Source organism: Lampetra fluviatilis, chromosome 1 (genome assembly GCF_964198595.1).
Source record: "Lampetra fluviatilis chromosome 1, kcLamFluv1.1, whole genome shotgun sequence".
NCBI classification, from domain to species: domain Eukaryota; kingdom Metazoa; phylum Chordata; class Hyperoartia; order Petromyzontiformes; family Petromyzontidae; genus Lampetra; species Lampetra fluviatilis.
The window spans coordinates 40,951,106-40,967,270 of record NC_136275.1 but is presented as its reverse complement, the minus strand read 5'-3'; the positions used below and the strand labels follow the sequence as shown (position 1 = coordinate 40,967,270).

The 16,165-nt window shown below is 56.8% G+C and overlaps 2 protein-coding genes across 2 annotated transcripts in view; both read left to right on the top strand.

Annotated features, from left to right (window-relative positions):
• Positions 1–10,968, top strand: part of MPRIP (myosin phosphatase Rho interacting protein) — a 38,689-nt gene extending 27,721 nt beyond the window's left edge. The window contains 10 exon segments of the mRNA XM_078863059.1: positions 595–651; positions 739–1,455; positions 2,916–3,063; positions 3,377–3,479; positions 4,047–4,206; positions 5,497–5,604; positions 6,616–6,702; positions 7,436–7,619; positions 8,377–8,447; positions 9,082–10,968. Coding sequence (XP_078719185.1) covers positions 595–651; positions 739–1,455; positions 2,916–3,063; positions 3,377–3,479; positions 4,047–4,206; positions 5,497–5,604; positions 6,616–6,702; positions 7,436–7,619; positions 8,377–8,447; positions 9,082–9,135 — 1,689 coding nt within the window. The 3' untranslated portion in view covers positions 9,136–10,968.
• A 3,138-nt stretch (positions 10,969–14,106) lies between these two features.
• LOC144936181 (ubiquitin carboxyl-terminal hydrolase 22-like) overlaps positions 14,107–16,165 on the top strand; it is a 29,363-nt gene continuing 27,304 nt past the window's right edge. Inside the window, exon 1 of the mRNA XM_078863126.1 lies at positions 14,107–15,785. Coding sequence (XP_078719252.1) covers positions 15,657–15,785 — 129 coding nt within the window. The 5' untranslated portion in view covers positions 14,107–15,656. The remainder of the gene's footprint in view (positions 15,786–16,165) is intronic.

Below are 16,165 nucleotides of genomic sequence, written 5' to 3'. Positions count from 1 at the left end.
TCCTCCGCCCTCCGTTGTTGTTGGAGGGCGACTGCCTCCAACTGCCCAGTAGCGTCCTTCACGAGCCTCCTCCACTGAGGCCGATCTTGACACCGCTGGTACCAGTCATCGGCAAGTCCACTCAGCTCCACGTCCTCCTGTACCACATCACTCCATCTCTTCTCTAGCCCGTGCCGCGCCCGTTTAGCCCCCTCGATCCGGCCGAACAAAAGCTGTTTAGGCATGCGGTGGCTGGACAGTCTCATACACTCACAGTCTCACACACAGTCTCACACACTCAGTCTCACACACTCACAGTCTCACACACAGTCTCACACACTCACAGTCTCACACACTCACAGTCTCACACACAGTCTCACACACTCACAGTCTCACACACTCAGTCTCACACACTCAGGCTCGCACTCATTCACACTCTCTCTCACACACCCAGACTCACTCACACACTCACGCTCGCTCACACACTCGCTCACGCTCACTCACACACTCGCTCACTCGCACTCACTCACACTCACACACTCACTCATATGCTCGCTCACACACTCACTCACACACGCTCGCTCACACTCTCGTGTCTTCCCCCCCTCCGTCCAGGTGGAGAAGCTGAGGGTGAAGCTGGAGCAGGCGGAACGGGAGCTGTGGAACCTGCGGGTGAGGGCGATAGCACCACTGGCGAGGGAGGTAGCGCCGTGGGTGGTTGAGCGTGGCAGTAACGCTCGGTCTGGTGCGGTGCTGCAGGCCGGCCATGAGGAGGTGGAGGCGGAGGAGGCGGTGGCGTGGAGCGAGCCCTTCCCGACACGACCGTGCGGTGCCAACAGCGGGTCCGAGATCCGTCGCCGAGAGGGCGTCCGCTCGCCGGGGCGGGCGACGCGGCGCCACCGTCGCCCTGCCGAGCGGCGCTGCCCGGAGGACGAACCGGCGCTCGCAGCGGAACGGCTCCGCTCGGCCACGGCCGAACGGCACGAGCGAGCGGCGCCACGAGGGGAGAGCGGGGAGGAGAGCGGGGAGGAGGGGAGGTCGGCAGGGAGCGCCGCGCCGACGGGCGCAGAGACGGAAGTCTCCGGGCCGCCCACGTGCCCCAGCGCGGAGGCACGGCGGGCGCCCGGCGCGGGCGCGGGGGAGGGGGCGGGGGAGGCCGTCGCGGCGGAGTCCGAGCCGCGGCCCGGCGGCGGAGAGGACGGCGCGGTGGGGGAGGAAGGGAAGGTCCGACGCCGCGCCGAGGTGCCGCGCGACGCTCCGAGGGGGCGCGGGGCGCGGAGCGGGGACGCCGAGGGGCGGCCGGGGGACCCCGAGGGCCGAGAGGCCGAGGCCGCGGCGGGAGCGGAGCTCGCCCGGCTCGTCCAGGAGCTGCGGCGGCGTCTCGGGGAGGCCCGGACCGAGCTGCGGGGCCGCCCCTCTCCCCACGAGGTGGAGGCGGAGCGCCTCCAGCACCGTGCCGACATCGAGACGCTCAAGGTGACGTGCACTGCGCACGCGCCGCACGTGCCGCACACGCGTGGCACACGCATCGCACACGTGTGTGCCACGCGCCACGCATGCTTGGCCCCAGGCGGGGGTGGAGGGAGAGGGGAGGTCCGTCAGGGGCAACTTGCAAGTAAATTAATCTAAAAACGATTAATAAATAGATTTTACCAGGTCAGGCCCACTGAGCTGACCTGGTTATCACAAATGATAGCTCAACGAAGTGGCTTATCAGAACGTGGACATTTACTACAGCCAAATACTGGACATTTGCGTCGATTCTAAATGTGGAGGGAAAAACCGGAGGACCAAGGGCACAGAGAGAGACATGCAAACTCCAGATATACAGGCATCAGGCTCGGGATCGAATCCACAACCTCCTGCCTACCAGGCTTTTAAAATATCCAGAAGGCCTACCTATCAGGGGACTTTTTGCCAGTATAACAATATGAACAATAAGAATGTCTTACCCTTTCTGGTGTAACTGGCTCGCCCTGTCCCTCTCTTCCTGTGATCGTTAGGAGGGGACAGACCGGTTAATAGGTAAAAACAACAACGATAATAGTCGATGAGTTCGGAGGCGATGAGTGGATACTCTGCGTTGTGTTCTGCCCTCCTTCTGATAATCGGATAACTCCACCGCCAAGGGACACCAGAGGGTTGTGTAACTGCAACTCTGTATTTCAGTGTTCTTCTGAGGAGCATTCGTGCGTCTGTAATTATGACGAGTTGCACACCAATCAACCCCAATTCACACCACCTCACTGCTCAACCCCTGCACTGTGTACAGTGTCTACCCGAATCAATATCGGTGCCCTGTACCCTGAATTGATTACTCTACTGGTGGGCGTGGCCTACTGTGCACTCACGTGACTCTGAGTCCAATCCATGGTCATTATTACTCTCATTCACTGGCTACACTGGCAATACAACAGGTATTAAGATGTTCAAACGCCAAATAGATACCTTTTGCAAGGTATCAAGTCTGCATTAACCACATGTACTTGTGGTGAAGATGCATGTAGCGGTTATCGTGCTACGCTACAAACCTGGCCACCCAAGTTCAATTCCAACTCACGTCCACCAAGACCAGTGACGATCATTTGAACCATTCCTGGGCCTCCCCTAGGTCGACTCAGCCTCAAATTAGTACACATGGTGGGGTGTGTAGTAAACATCAGAGGTGTGGACTCGAGTCATGTGACTTGGACTCGAGTCAGACTCGAGTCATGAATTTGATGACTTGCGACTCGACTTGGACTTGCATAACAATGACTTTGTCCCACCTCTGGTAAACATCGCCACCGGGTGTGGCGCTGCCTACCCACCCGCCTCGTGTGCCGTGCCGGCCTTCACGGGAGCTGCCGCTCGCTAACGGCACTTGCCGCTACAGCCCGCTGAGGCTACACGGGGGACCTTTGCCCTCGTGCGTGCGTGCCCACCCACGCGTGCAGGCCGAGTGCGAGCGGGGCCTGCTGCTCATGGAGGAGTGTCACCGTGGAGCGCTGCGCGAGCTGCAAGAGGCCCAGCGGCGGACGGTGGCGGCGCTGGGCGAGGAGAAGGAGCGGCTGCTGGCGGAGGAGACCGCCGCCACTGTTGCCGGTAGCGACGACGGTGGCGGCGCGGTTGGCACGGGGCGGGATGTGGGTGGGGGATTAGACACGAGGAGGTTGGCACGGGGCTAAGGGATTGGCAGGAGAGGAGCGGTGGAGATGGGCGTTTGAGGTTATTCAGCGGCGGGTAAGATGTTAACGGTGGCTAGGAGATGTTAACTACCTCGCCTGGCATGCAAGTGGTCGTGGGTGAGATCCCGACCCTGACGCCTGTGCACCTTGACTATCGATGCGGTGGAGGAGGAGGAGGAGGAGGCGGCGTTGAGAGCGTCGCTTCGCTTTGCCGCCTCTCTTTGCTGCAGCGATCGAGGCGATGAAGACGGCCTACCGAGAGGAGCTGGAGAAGCTCCGCCAGAGCCGCGGAGGTGCCTCCCGGAGCGTCACAGAGGAGCGTGCGCAGCACGAGTGAGTCCTCGCCTACCGGTACCCGTTACATCTCCAGCTGGGATCCAACAGCCCGAGATGATGTCCAACAGCTCAGCCGGTACCCGTTACATCTCCAGCTGGGATCCAAAAGCTGCAATTTTAATAGGTGCTCGCTAACAGCACTTGCCCCAACTGGGTCTCATGTGACACAGTTGTTGGTAATGATAGGGGTTGTAGTAGTGATCGTGATAGTGGTAAGGCTAGTGATAGGGGTTGGAGTAGTGATAGGGGTTGGAGTAGTGATAGTGGTAAGGGGAGTGATAGTGGTAAGGGTAGTGATAGGGGTTGTGATAGGGGTTTGGGTAGTGATAGGAGTTGGAGTAGTGATAGTGGTAAGGGTAGTGATAGGGGTTTGGGTAGTGATAGTGGTAAGGGTAGTGATAGTGGTAAGGGTTAGTGATAGGGGTTTGGGTAGTGATAGTGGTAAGGGTAGTGATAGGAGTAGTGATAGGGATAGTGACAGGGATAGTGACAGGTAGTGGTCGTAATCGCGGTAAGTCCGCCCGTAGCTAGGCTACATGGGGGGATCTTTGCGTCTGCGCGCAGGCAGGATCTGGCCTCGCTGCAGCGGGAGATCGAGGCCTTGTCTGAGCAGTACTCCCACAAGAGCCTGCAGGCCGCGCACCTCCTGCAGGCGCTGGAGGCCGAGAGGGCCGCGCTGCAGCAGAGCCGGCGCAACAACCGCGAGCTCAACGCGCGCAACCAGGTGACGCGGGGGACGGGGGACGGGAGGTGCAGCGGGGAGGAGACGAGGGGGGGAGGGGTGCCCCGATACCCACGTAGCGGTAGCAGCAGGGACAGCGGTTCGCCAAGCCACGTCGCGACGATCCATGCGGGAGGCATCTCCACGACCTCCTCCTCTGTGCCCGCCGCTGGGCAAATGTCCTCGGAATTTTCGCTGCGGGGCCATTTTCATTGACGAGACGATTTGTCCGTAGATCTGCGCTGTATTTGTCTGACCTGTTGTTGTTACGGTTGGACAATCGTCAAACATTTGTTACGCCCGTCCGATTGTCTGTTATCAGCACCCCAGATTTTTCACGCAATTTGGATGGAAAAAATGAAAAGTAGCTGCTGCCCCAAAGTGTTTGTAACCACCACACTCGTCTCATCTCTTGTCATCTCCATCCCGCCATCTCTGTCCTCATTTACACTGACGGTTAAAATCGGTAAAGTTTGTGTCAATGTAATTTCTCAACATAATTGCTATTAATATTATCATTATTCATTTTAAAAGTACCTGTAATAGTGGAATGATTTGATGTTGACTTTTGGCTGAGTCGCCCAAGATGAAAGAGCTTCTTAGCTCTACGGCTTTACTTGGTGGGAAATAATCTCCTGATTCTGATAAAACTCTCATCCTGGGCGCTCGAATCACGTGTAGCGGGGACTTAGGAAGCACGATTTCTGTGCAGCATGGATGCTGACACCACTATTAGTCACCATTATTATTATTATTATTCAAAATCAGAATATTTCACTGGAGGAGGAATCCAATGAGCTACATTTGTGCAGTCGGGGCACGGGGTCAGAACGTTACAACAAACAATACAAAAACACGATAGGAGTGCAAAGTGTAGGAAAGGTAAATAAACCACTGAAAACATTTACAAATAAAACTACTAAACTATTTTATGTATCTTACCAGGTAAAGCCCACTGAGCTATTAGCTTCTCTTTCAAAGGCGACCTCTCCACACGCGACGATAGCTCAACGAATTCCCTACCCGATAAACCCAACAACAAAAACAACCTTGAGCTGAAGCACTTCAGGAGAGACCTCGCAACTCATTCAACGAACACGGCGTGACCAGACAGTGGCGCGCATTAGAGATGCTGCGAGCAACATTTTGCGTCGATTGAAAGGCGGTTTCATGTGGACGTACGTCGTCGTTATTTGACCGAATGAGGCGCGAGTCGTCCTGGCGAATCAACTCGTTTTTGTTCCAAGGGACACCAACACGAGAATCGCTCAGACGCGAGTGTCCCCTTGGCAGAAGCTCGGCGCTCAGGTGGCGCAAGTGGCACGGGGGGCGCAGGAGGAGCGGGCGCCGGGCGAGGCGGCGGAGGGACGCGGCACCACGCGCACTAACTTCGAGCTGCAGGTGAGGCCCTCCGTCCTCCTCCCGCACCGGCATCTCCGATTAGCAAGCTTGGCTACGTACGGCGCGAAAGAAGTTCTACGTACGTACGTACGTCTGCTGTGCTCGGCGATCCCTTGACGTCAAATGGCATCGGTAGGCCATTGTGTGCCGGCGTCATCGTCCAAATGTTAAAAATGCACCGGCGATTGACTAAGTTGGGATTACACTGGCATCAAACTATTTTATTGAGCTATGGAGCTCTTTTCCAGAAGCGACCTGGCCACAAATGATAGCTCAACAAAAGCAGCTTATCATCGTGTGGAAATCTATAGCAGCCAATTACTCTAAACCCGCGTTGATTCTAAGTGTGGAGGGAAAATCCGGAGGACCCGAAGGAAAAATCCACGCAACCACGGGGAGAGGGCAAAATATACAAACAGGCGTCGTCAGGGTCGGGATCGAACCCACGATCTCCTGCATACCAGGCGATGGAGCTGACGCCAGTCGCCACCACGGCGCCCTTACACGTAGCAACGTCGCCCCCTTCTGGCCAGACCACGTCTGTGAAAAGCATCGCCTTCTCGACAGCCAGCCCCTTGCACTGACACAATGGTGCAATGTGATAGGCACGACATTTGTAATGCTTGCTATTATATTGGATGCCAGCCTCTGCTGGATTTAGGGCCGTCCAGAGGGGGTGGGGGTGCGGGGCCCCCGGGGCAATCCCACCGTGTGGGTACCCCCCAAACGCAAATGAGTGAATCTGTCGCCGTGACGTCAAGGCACGGGGGGCCATCAAAGCCCAGGGCAGCCGCCCCAATTCGCCGCAGCCCAGGGAGCGGTTCTCGCGATGTGACCATCGGATCCAGGAATACACCGTTAGCTGTCGCCCTAATCCCTTCGGAACGCATTTAACCCGTCACGTTTACCCGTCACATTTAACCCGTCACATTTAACCCGTCACATTAACCCGTCGCATTTAACCCGTCACATTCCCTGGTGAAGCGACGTCGCTGCCGTTGCCGCACGCAGGTCGCTCTGCGCGTGAAGGAGTCCGAGATCGAGTTCCTCAAGCAGGAGCTGCGCTCGCTCAGAGAGGAGCTCCACACGGCTCAGAGGGTACGCGACGCTCGCGCCGCGTCACCCACTTCAGCGCTCGGTGTTTTACTTCGCGCGCGCACGGGCCAATATGCATGCGGCGAGTACTCGCTGAAACGCGCGCTCCTTCCATCGCAACGCGCGCCGTTGCGACGCAGTCCGTGAGACGACGGACTACTTTCTTGAGCTGCAGCAGCTCAACGGCACAGTGACACGCTACGGGGGAACGCGAGAGTCACGCGGCAGTGCCGGTGGACCCTCGGTTATTTCTCCTGCCGTCTCACTCCGCGGTGTGTGGAGGAGCACACCGTGTCTCGCCAAACGTTATCGTCGTTCCATCACTCGTGGGGATATTGTCTTCGCTTAACGCAGCACTCTCGAGGCCCGCACCTGTCTCTACGTACGTTGAACTTCTTTCGCACCGTCCGTAGCCAACCATGCTCATCCGAGGTGCGGGACAGGGAATTTAAAAGAGCGTTCCAGACGGCTGGAGAAGCGCATCTGAAATCGCTGCGCGATGCGGTGACCGTCTTTGTTTCGATGGCAGAGCCAAAATCCACTGCGTCTACTACCAGCGTGTTCAAACGCGTGGACTGCGGCAGATCGATGAGCACGGTCGGCTATGTACGCTGCCAAAGAAGTTCAGCGTACAGGGAGGAGAAGTTGCTTTGCGTAACTCCTGGTGACGGTGACGGGCGTCCGGTGGTAACGACCGGCGCGGCCGCGTAACGGGCCGGGCCGCGTGCCTCCGCAGGACAAGAAGCTGGCCGCCCACCGCTACAAGGACATGTACCGTGAGATGAGCCTGGCGCGCGCGCACGCCCAGCGCGACTCGCGCCTGCTGCAGGAGAAGCTGCGTCGACTCACGCAGCAGCAGCAGCAGCAGCAGCTGGCATCGCCGGGCGACGACCGCCGCGGACACGCACAGCCGCCCCACGGTGAGGGTCGACGCGACGCTGGCGCCTTGCGGGGCCAGTGAACTGGCACGGCGAGACGTTAGCTGCCTGCAGAAGGGCGCACGGAGGCGGTGGCACAGCGGTTAGCGCTCGCGGCAAGAAGCCCTCCCTGGTTCGATTCCGCGAAAAACTTCACCGGACCCTCCTGAAAAAGAGTCTTGAGACTCGGTGAGGTTTTCCTCGGTAAACTGGCAATAATAGTACTAAGAAATAATTATCAAAACGTCTCTTCGTGTTGCTTCTTCAGAATCGTAATCAGAATGTTTATTTCGACTGGAGGAGGAATCCGATGAGCTCTGAAGCTCTTTTTCACAGATGTCCTCCAGGACTTGAACTGAACTTTTTCGCACCAAACGTAGCCAATCGTGCTAACGAGTCGGAGTCGGAGTCGGAGAGTTACAGCGACAAGCGTGGAAGGGGTATTAGTGGGTTTCAAGTTCTGTTGATGACGTCGTAGCCTCTATTGACAGCTGTCGATCCACTGCTGGATGAAGGCCTCCTCCCACCTCATCAGTCCAGGGGGGGTTGCCTGTCCGCGCTCCACGCCACTTGTTGAAAGGGCGCCCGCAGGACCGATTCGGATCTCGTCCGCTAGCGGCGTTAGCCGTGGCTGCACGTCGCCAGGTTCACGGCACGGTTGCGCTAACCGCTGCGCCGCCGCTCCGTGACGGTGGCCGTGACGCGGGGACGCTGCCGCGCGGATGTGGAAAACTCTGTCTCTTGTCGACCGTCGTTCCAGATGTCCTGAAGCCACGGAGTAACCCGGAGGGTTTGCGCGCTGGACTTGCATCCGTTGGTCAGCGTCTCAAGGTGCTTGCATTCGTTCTGTGTGTGTGTGTGCGTGCGTGCGTGTGTCTGTCTGTGCGTGCTTGTGCATGAAACTATTTTTTTTTACCAGGTAAGGCCCACTGAGCTATGCAGCTCTTTTTCAGAAGCAACCTGGCTATCACAGATGATAGCTCAACGAAGTGGCTTATCACGTGAAAATTCGTAGCAGCCAAATACTCTGAACACAGAAAAATCCACGTGACCACAGGGAGAAGGTCGGGATGAACCCCACAACCTCCTACTTACCAGGCGAGCTAGTTAGTGTTTCGCCACTGCGGCACTCGTGGGGAGCGGTAGTGTAGCGGTTGCGCCGCACTACGAGCCTGCCGACCTCGGTTCGATTCCCGCTCACAGCCAACATTGGTGAGGAGTTTCCGAACCGGTCCTGGGTCGACTGGGCCTTAAGTAAGTACTTGCTCCGGTGTGTCAACATCAGCATTGGGGAGATAAAAGGCGGCCGAGCATATCGCTGACCGCCCACCTCCTTCGTGTGCCGTGCCGGCTTGAGGGGTCCTGCTCGGTCACGGTGCTTGCTCCGACAGTCTGTGAAGGCTACGCGGGGATCTTTGTCCTTGTTTGTGTTTTGTGTGCGCGTGTGCCTCTGGGTAATGTGCAGGCTGAGTCGGAGGGCTTCCCGCTGGGCGATAAAGCCCAGAAGACGCCCGTGTGACTGCACCGCCAACGTGTGACAAGACCCGCTTGATTTGCGCACTCAAGTTTTCATTTGCACGTCATCATAAAAAAATATTTGCATTTATTTGACCTTTAAATTGACCCGGCAAAACATCTCGCACGGTGTCGCCATCTCACAAATTTGAAGGCACCCCCAGCGGCAGCTGTCCCCGTGCAGCCAGTCGGTGCCTGTGGTCGCTGCTGCTCTACCTGAGTGTCATTTGCGATCTGATTTTTCAAAATGTGGCAAATTATGACCACGACGCCGGCATTCGCACACGAGGGACGCCACGGCATCTTGAGCGCACCGCCGTGAATCGGACGTCGCGTAGCGTTTGTGTGGCTGATGCACCGGAAAGCGTTCACCACAGGGCGTCTTGCTGGATTGAAGCCATGAAACCGCCGCAACGACGAGCAGCGAACGTGCCACCACTTACTGCCGCTTCGGCCCAACGGTTAAAACTAAAAACTAAACAGATTTAGTATTTTGCCAGGTAAGGCCCCCTGAGCTAAATAGTTGTTTTTCAGAAGTGACCTGGCCGCAGAATGATAGCTCAACGAAGTGGCTTATCGCGTGGAAATTTATAGCAGCAGCCAAATACTCTAAACGCGTGATGTTGATTCTAAATGTGGAGGGAAAAACCGGAGGAGCCGAAGAAAAATCCGCGAGCCCACGGGGGGGAGAGAGACACGCAAACACCGAATATACAACAGGCACCGTCAGCACCGGGATCGAACCCACGACCTCCTGCGTACCAAGCAAGGGAGTTAACATCTCCTAACCACCGCGGTTAAACTTCCTCCGCGCGCGAGCGAGCGCCATCTCGCCGCTCCAGGACACCGTGCGCATCTCTGGAGCCCCTCTCTGGGGTCGTGCCCAGGCGGCTCTCTCTCTCTCTCGCCCTCACCGACTACGCAGGGGACACCACCTCCTCCTCTCCGCTGCCGCGTGCGCCTCCTCCGTCGCGTCCCCGACAGACCCCTCCGGCTTGGCGAGCGTATTGAACGTCGCGCTTTCTGAACAAGCGGCAATTTTGTTGTTGTTGTTGTTGCCGCTGTTCATTCGCACCCCTGAGATTTACGATAACGGAACGTGGGAGCTGGCGATGCGAGCGAAGTGGCGAACGTCGGATCTGCACTTTATGCGACGCGCCGCGATGACTGCGAACGTGTCCCAGGAACGCGCCTGCTACCGCGCGTTGGCTCTGCTCTTTAAAGTCCGGCGTGGCCCGTGGCATGTCCGCGTTGGCTGCGCACGTGTCACGCGACACCCTGGATGCCCTTGTCGTCCTTCCCCCCCCCGCACCTCCCTTTAGCGCGGTTGGCTACGTACGGTGCGGAAGAAGTTCAACGCACGTACGTACAAACGAGATGCTCCGTCTAGACGGATTTTTCAAGTGGAATGTTTTAATTCGTAAAACGAATGGCAGCGTGACACTGGGCGCCCACTTGTTAATTCTGGGAAGTGTGTGGCTCTTGTCCGGAGGGGAGGGAGGGATTGTTCCAGGCTGAGCGTTGCGATTGACGCACGACGGAACGAGGCCGCGTCTTCGCATCCAGGTAGCTTGAAACTCCCGAGCACTGAAGTTTCCGAGATAGTTATTCAGGTCAAACTAATTTATATTTTAGCAAAGCCAACAAGGGGGGAATGTCTTATTTATCTAATACTGTAATACCTTCCCGTCCTGAAAGGCTGGTGCATAAAGCATGGTATCGGCAGTGCAATATATAAATATGAAGATGAGTCAAGACGAGAGGAGGCATGTTTATTCGTGTGTTTTACATTTCATTGAACATATTTACAGAGAATACACAATAAATATAATCTTACAATGTTGTAAGCGGCTGGAAATCGGTCTTATTTGCAGGGATACGTAGATGTACGTTGAACTTCTTTCGCACCGTGCGTAGCCAACCGTGCTAATTGGGGGTGCGGAGGAAGGACAACAAACTAAACACAAAAGCTGTTCTAAACAAATTAGTCCATGAGTCTGTGGGCAGTGTTGAGTCTTGGGCAGTGCTGAGTCTGTGGGCAGTGTTGAGTCTATGGGTGACAGTGCTGAGTCTATGGGTGACAGTGCTGAGTCTATGTGTAGCAGTGCTGAGTCTATGGGTAGCAGTGCTGAGTCTATGGTGCAGTGCTGAGTCTATGGGCAGTGCAGAGTCTATGGGTAGCAGTGCTGAGTCTATGGGTAGCAGTGCTGAGTCTATGGTGACAGTGCTGAGTCTATGGTGTAGTGCTGAGTCTATGGGTAGCAGTGCTGAGTCTATGGGTAGCAGTGCTGAGTCTATGGTGCAGTGCTGAGTCTATGGGTAGCAGTGCTGAGTCTATGGGTAGCAGTGTTGAGTCTGGGTAGCAGTGCTGAGTCTATGGTGCAGTGCTGAGTCTATGGGTAGCAGTGTTGAGTCTATGGGTAGCAGTGCTGAGTCTATGGTGCAGTGCTGAGTCTATGGGCAGTGCAGAGTCTATGGGTAGCAGTGCTGAGTCTATGGTGACAGTGCTGAGTCTATGGGTAGCAGTGTTGAGTCTATGGGTAGCAGTGCTGAGTCTATGGGTAGCAGTGCTGAGTCTATGGTGACAGTGCTGAGTCTATGGGTAGCAGTGTTGAGTCTATGGGTAGCAGTGCTGAGTCTATGGGTAGCAGTGCTGAGTCTATGGTGACAGTGCTGAGTCTATGGGTAGCAGTGTTGAGTCTATGGGTAGCAGTGCTGAGTCTATGGTGACAGTGCTGAGTCTATGGGTAGCAGTGTTGAGTCTATGGGTAGCGGCGTTGAGTCTATGGGTAGCAGTGTTGAGTCTATGGGTAGCAGTGTTGAGTCTATGGGTAGCAGTGTTGAGTCTATGGGTAGCAGTGTTGAGTCTATGGGTAGCAGTGTTGAGTCTATGTGTAGCAGTGCTGAGTCTATGGGTAGCAGTGCTGAGTCTATGGTGCAGTGCTGAGTCTATGGGCAGTGCAGAGTCTATGGGTAGCAGTGCTGAGTCTATGGGTAGCAGTGCTGAGTCTATGGTGACAGTGCTGAGTCTATGGTGTAGTGCTGAGTCTATGGGTAGCAGTGCTGAGTCTATGGTGCAGTGCTGAGTCTGGGTAGCAGTGCTGAGTCTATGGGTAGCAGTGTTGAGTCTGGGTAGCAGTGCTGAGTCTATGGTGCAGTGCTGAGTCTATGGGTAGCAGTGCTGAGTCTATGGGTAGCAGTGTTGAGTCTGGGTAGCAGTGCTGAGTCTATGGTGCAGTGCTGAGTCTATGGGTAGCAGTGTTGAGTCTATGGTGCAGTGCTGAGTCTATGGGCAGTGCAGAGTCTATGGGTAGCAGTGCTGAGTCTATGGTGACAGTGCTGAGTCTATGGGTAGCAGTGTTGAGTCTATGGGTAGCAGTGCTGAGTCTATGGGTAGCAGTGCTGAGTCTATGGTGACAGTGCTGAGTCTATGGGTAGCAGTGTTGAGTCTATGGGTAGCAGTGCTGAGTCTATGGGTAGCAGTGCTGAGTCTATGGTGACAGTGCTGAGTCTATGGGTAGCAGTGTTGAGTCTATGGGTAGCAGTGCTGAGTCTATGGTGACAGTGCTGAGTCTATGGGTAGCAGTGTTGAGTCTATGGGTAGCGGCGTTGAGTCTATGGGTAGCAGTGTTGAGTCTATGGGTAGCAGTGTTGAGTCTATGGGTAGCAGTGTTGAGTCTATGGGTAGCAGTGTTGAGTCTATGGGTAGCAGTGCTGCTCAATGTGCAGGGGAAGTTGATTCCAGTGGAGGGCTGCAAGGAGGGAGAAGGACCGAACAGGGAGGAGGAGGAGGGACGGAGAGAAGATTGTGAACGAAGAGGACGAGACACGGAGGGAGATGAGAGAGGCGAGATGAGGTGGGGGGGGGGCATGAAGGGGATGTGAAGACTGGCGTCTGGGATGTGAAAAGGCCGCGTTGTACTCAACGTGTATCCAGGGGGAATCGGAGGTCACCACCACCGCCGCTGTTGTTGTTGTCGCTGTTGTTGCTGTTGTGCTGCTGCTGGGAACCACAACAACCCCCCCAGATGGCAGGCGGATCGAGCACTGCGCCTGGGCACCACTCACCTCGTTACTACCTCGTTACGCACCTCGTTACCACCTCGTTACACACCTCGTTACCACCTCGTTACCACGTTACCACCTCGTTACCACCTCGTTACCCACCTCGTTACACACCTCGTTACACACCTCGTTACTACCTCGTTACACACCTCGTTACACACCTCGTTACTACCTCGTTACACACCTCGTTACCACCTCGTTACCACACCTCGTTACACACCTCGTTACCATCTCGTTACCACACCTCGTTACTACCTCGTTACCACCTCGTTACCACCTCGTTACTACCTCGTTACCACCTCGTTACCACCTCGTTACCACCTGGTTACTACCTCGTTACCATCTCGTTACCACACCTCGTTACACACCTCGTTATTACCTCGTTACCACCTCGTTACTACCTCGTTACCACCTCGTTACCACCTCGTTACCACCTCGTTACACACCTCGTTACCACCTCGTTACACACCTCGTTACTACCCCGTTACCATCTCGTTACACACCTCGTTACTACCTCGTTACACACCTCGTTACCACCTCGTTACCATCTCGTTACCACCTCGTTACCACACCTCGTTACTACCTCGTTACCACACCTCGTTACCACCTCGTTACACACCTCGTTACTACCTCGTTACCATCTCGTTACACACCTCGTTACTACTTCGTTACTACTTCGTGCTGCTGCTGCTCTGCGTGGGGTTCCTCCCTCCGTGTTGATGTCGCGTTGCTCTGGGGGGGGGAGGGTCGTTGCTCGAAACGTCGATTCTCTTCACACCCCGCGCCGCGATTGACAGCGACGACGTCACGTGGGTGCTGCCCTGCTCGAGCCGGCACCCACGTGGGCGGCGCGGGCTCCCGGCATGCCCCGCGGCTCGGGGTCAGATCCTCCCACAATGCAGCGCGGTGCCCGGCATCGCCGCCGCCGCCTCTGAGAGAATCGCGGAGAGAGACGACGGCGAAGACGACGAAGAGGAGACGAAGAGAGGCGACGGGGAAGACGAGAAGAGAGTTCGCTCACTCGCTCCATTTCCCACCGGGGGGTGCCGAGGGGTCGCGCTCATCCCCACGGGGCGCTCCCTCCTCCTCCTGCTCCGCGTGATGCCGCCGCTGCTGCTGCCCCCCCATCGTGTCGCGTGTGTCGGGCAGCTCGGGGCTGTGTAGCTCTTCACCCCCCACCACCACCCCACTCTCTCTAAAGACATTCTCTCTCCCTGTCTCTCTCTCCCTGTCTCTCTTGTGTGTATCTCTCCCTGTGTATCTCTCCCTGTCTCTGTATCTCTCTCCCTGTCTCTGTATCTCTCTCCCTGTCTCTCTCTCTCCCTGTGTCTCTGTCCCTGTCTCTCTCCCTGTGTCCCTGTCTCTCTCCCTGTCTCTCTCTCCCTGTGTGTGTGTGATCGCTTCTCCTCGCGAGCGAAGCGACGAGCCGCGCTGTCATCGCGAACCCGGCAGAGGCCACCCGAGTTCGATCCCCCCGGCCACTGACAGCGGTGACTGCGATTCAGCTGAACCTCCCCTAGGTCGACTCGGCCTCAAATGAGAACCAGGTGCGGTGTGTAAAAGAATAAAACAAAAATCCCATCGCCGCTGGGGAGACAAAGGCGGTCGGGCGTGGTGCCGGCCACATCGCCCCCCACGTTCTGCTGGAGGCTACCGGGGGGACCTTTGTCTTTGTCCCCGTCGTCTCTCCATCCCCTTCCATCCCCTTCGCGGCTCTCTCCGCCGCCAGGGCGCCCCGAGCCCCGCGTCTCATCCACGCGAACCCCTCTCCAGCTTCTGCGTCTCGTTCATCCTCGTCCAGCGTTCATCTCGTCCATCCGTCTCCCTCCCTCCATCTCGCTCCGTCTCCACTCTGTCTCCACTTCGCCCACTCGGAGGCTCTGCCGCTCACGCGAGGAGGGCTTCTTCACGGGGCGCGGACAGCCGCAGTCGGACGCGGCTACAGGCGGACAGAGCCACAGTCGCATCTCGTGGGCAGTGTGGTCATATAGCCGCAGTCGGACGCCTGTCCAGCAGACACAGAAGCTACAGTCGCACAGCTACAGTGGGACAGAGTTGGAGCTAGAGTCACATTCAGGCAACAGTCACACAGTCGGACGCGGCTACAGCCGGACGCATGTCCAGCAGACACAGAAGTAGCTACCTTCTTACCGGGCTACGGGCAGACGCAGCGCCTACAGGCGGACGGCTATAGCCGTACAGTCAGACGCAGCGAGTCGAGTCGGCTACAAAGACAAAGGTCCCCCGTGTAGCCTTAACGGATCGTCGGGGCAAGTGCTACTCGAGTGACTCCCACACCCACGCGCTGTATATGCCGCTGCCGGTGCTGAGGCCGAGGCGGAGCTGGGCCGTGGAGAGGAAGAGGAGGTGGTGACGAGGAGGAGGTGGAGAGGAGGAGGAGGTGGTGAGGAGGAGGAGGTGGTGAGGAAGAGGTGACGAGGAGGAGGAGGAGGGGTGGTGATGAGCGGCCAGGGTGGATGCGCGCACGTGTGCGTCCTCAAGGCGGAGCAGGCGCAATGGAGGCAGCAGCTGCGAGTGATCTACCAGTGGTTCGTGTGGAGCGCCACGGGGGAAGCGCGGCGCAGGAAGGTGAGGAGGTGGTGGTGGTGGTGGAGGATGTGGTTGTGGAGGAGGAGGTGGTGGTGGAGGAGGAGGTGGTGGTAGTGGAGGAGGAGGTGGTGGTGGTGGAGGAGGTGGTGGTGGAGGGTGATGGTGGTGGTAGAGGAAGTGGAGGAGGTGGTGGTAGTGGAGGAGGAGGTGGTGGTGGTGGAGGAGGTGGTGGTGGTGGAGGATGGAGGTGGTGGTGGAGGATGGAGGTGGTGGTGGTGGAGGAGGTGGTAGAGGAGGTGGTGGTGGTGGAGGTGGTGGTGGTAGTGATCTTAATTTGAAGCTTTCGTGACTGCAGGAATCCATACTCTTTGGTTCTTTCGGTAAAGTCACGTAGGTAGAAAATAAAATAAACGACGTTT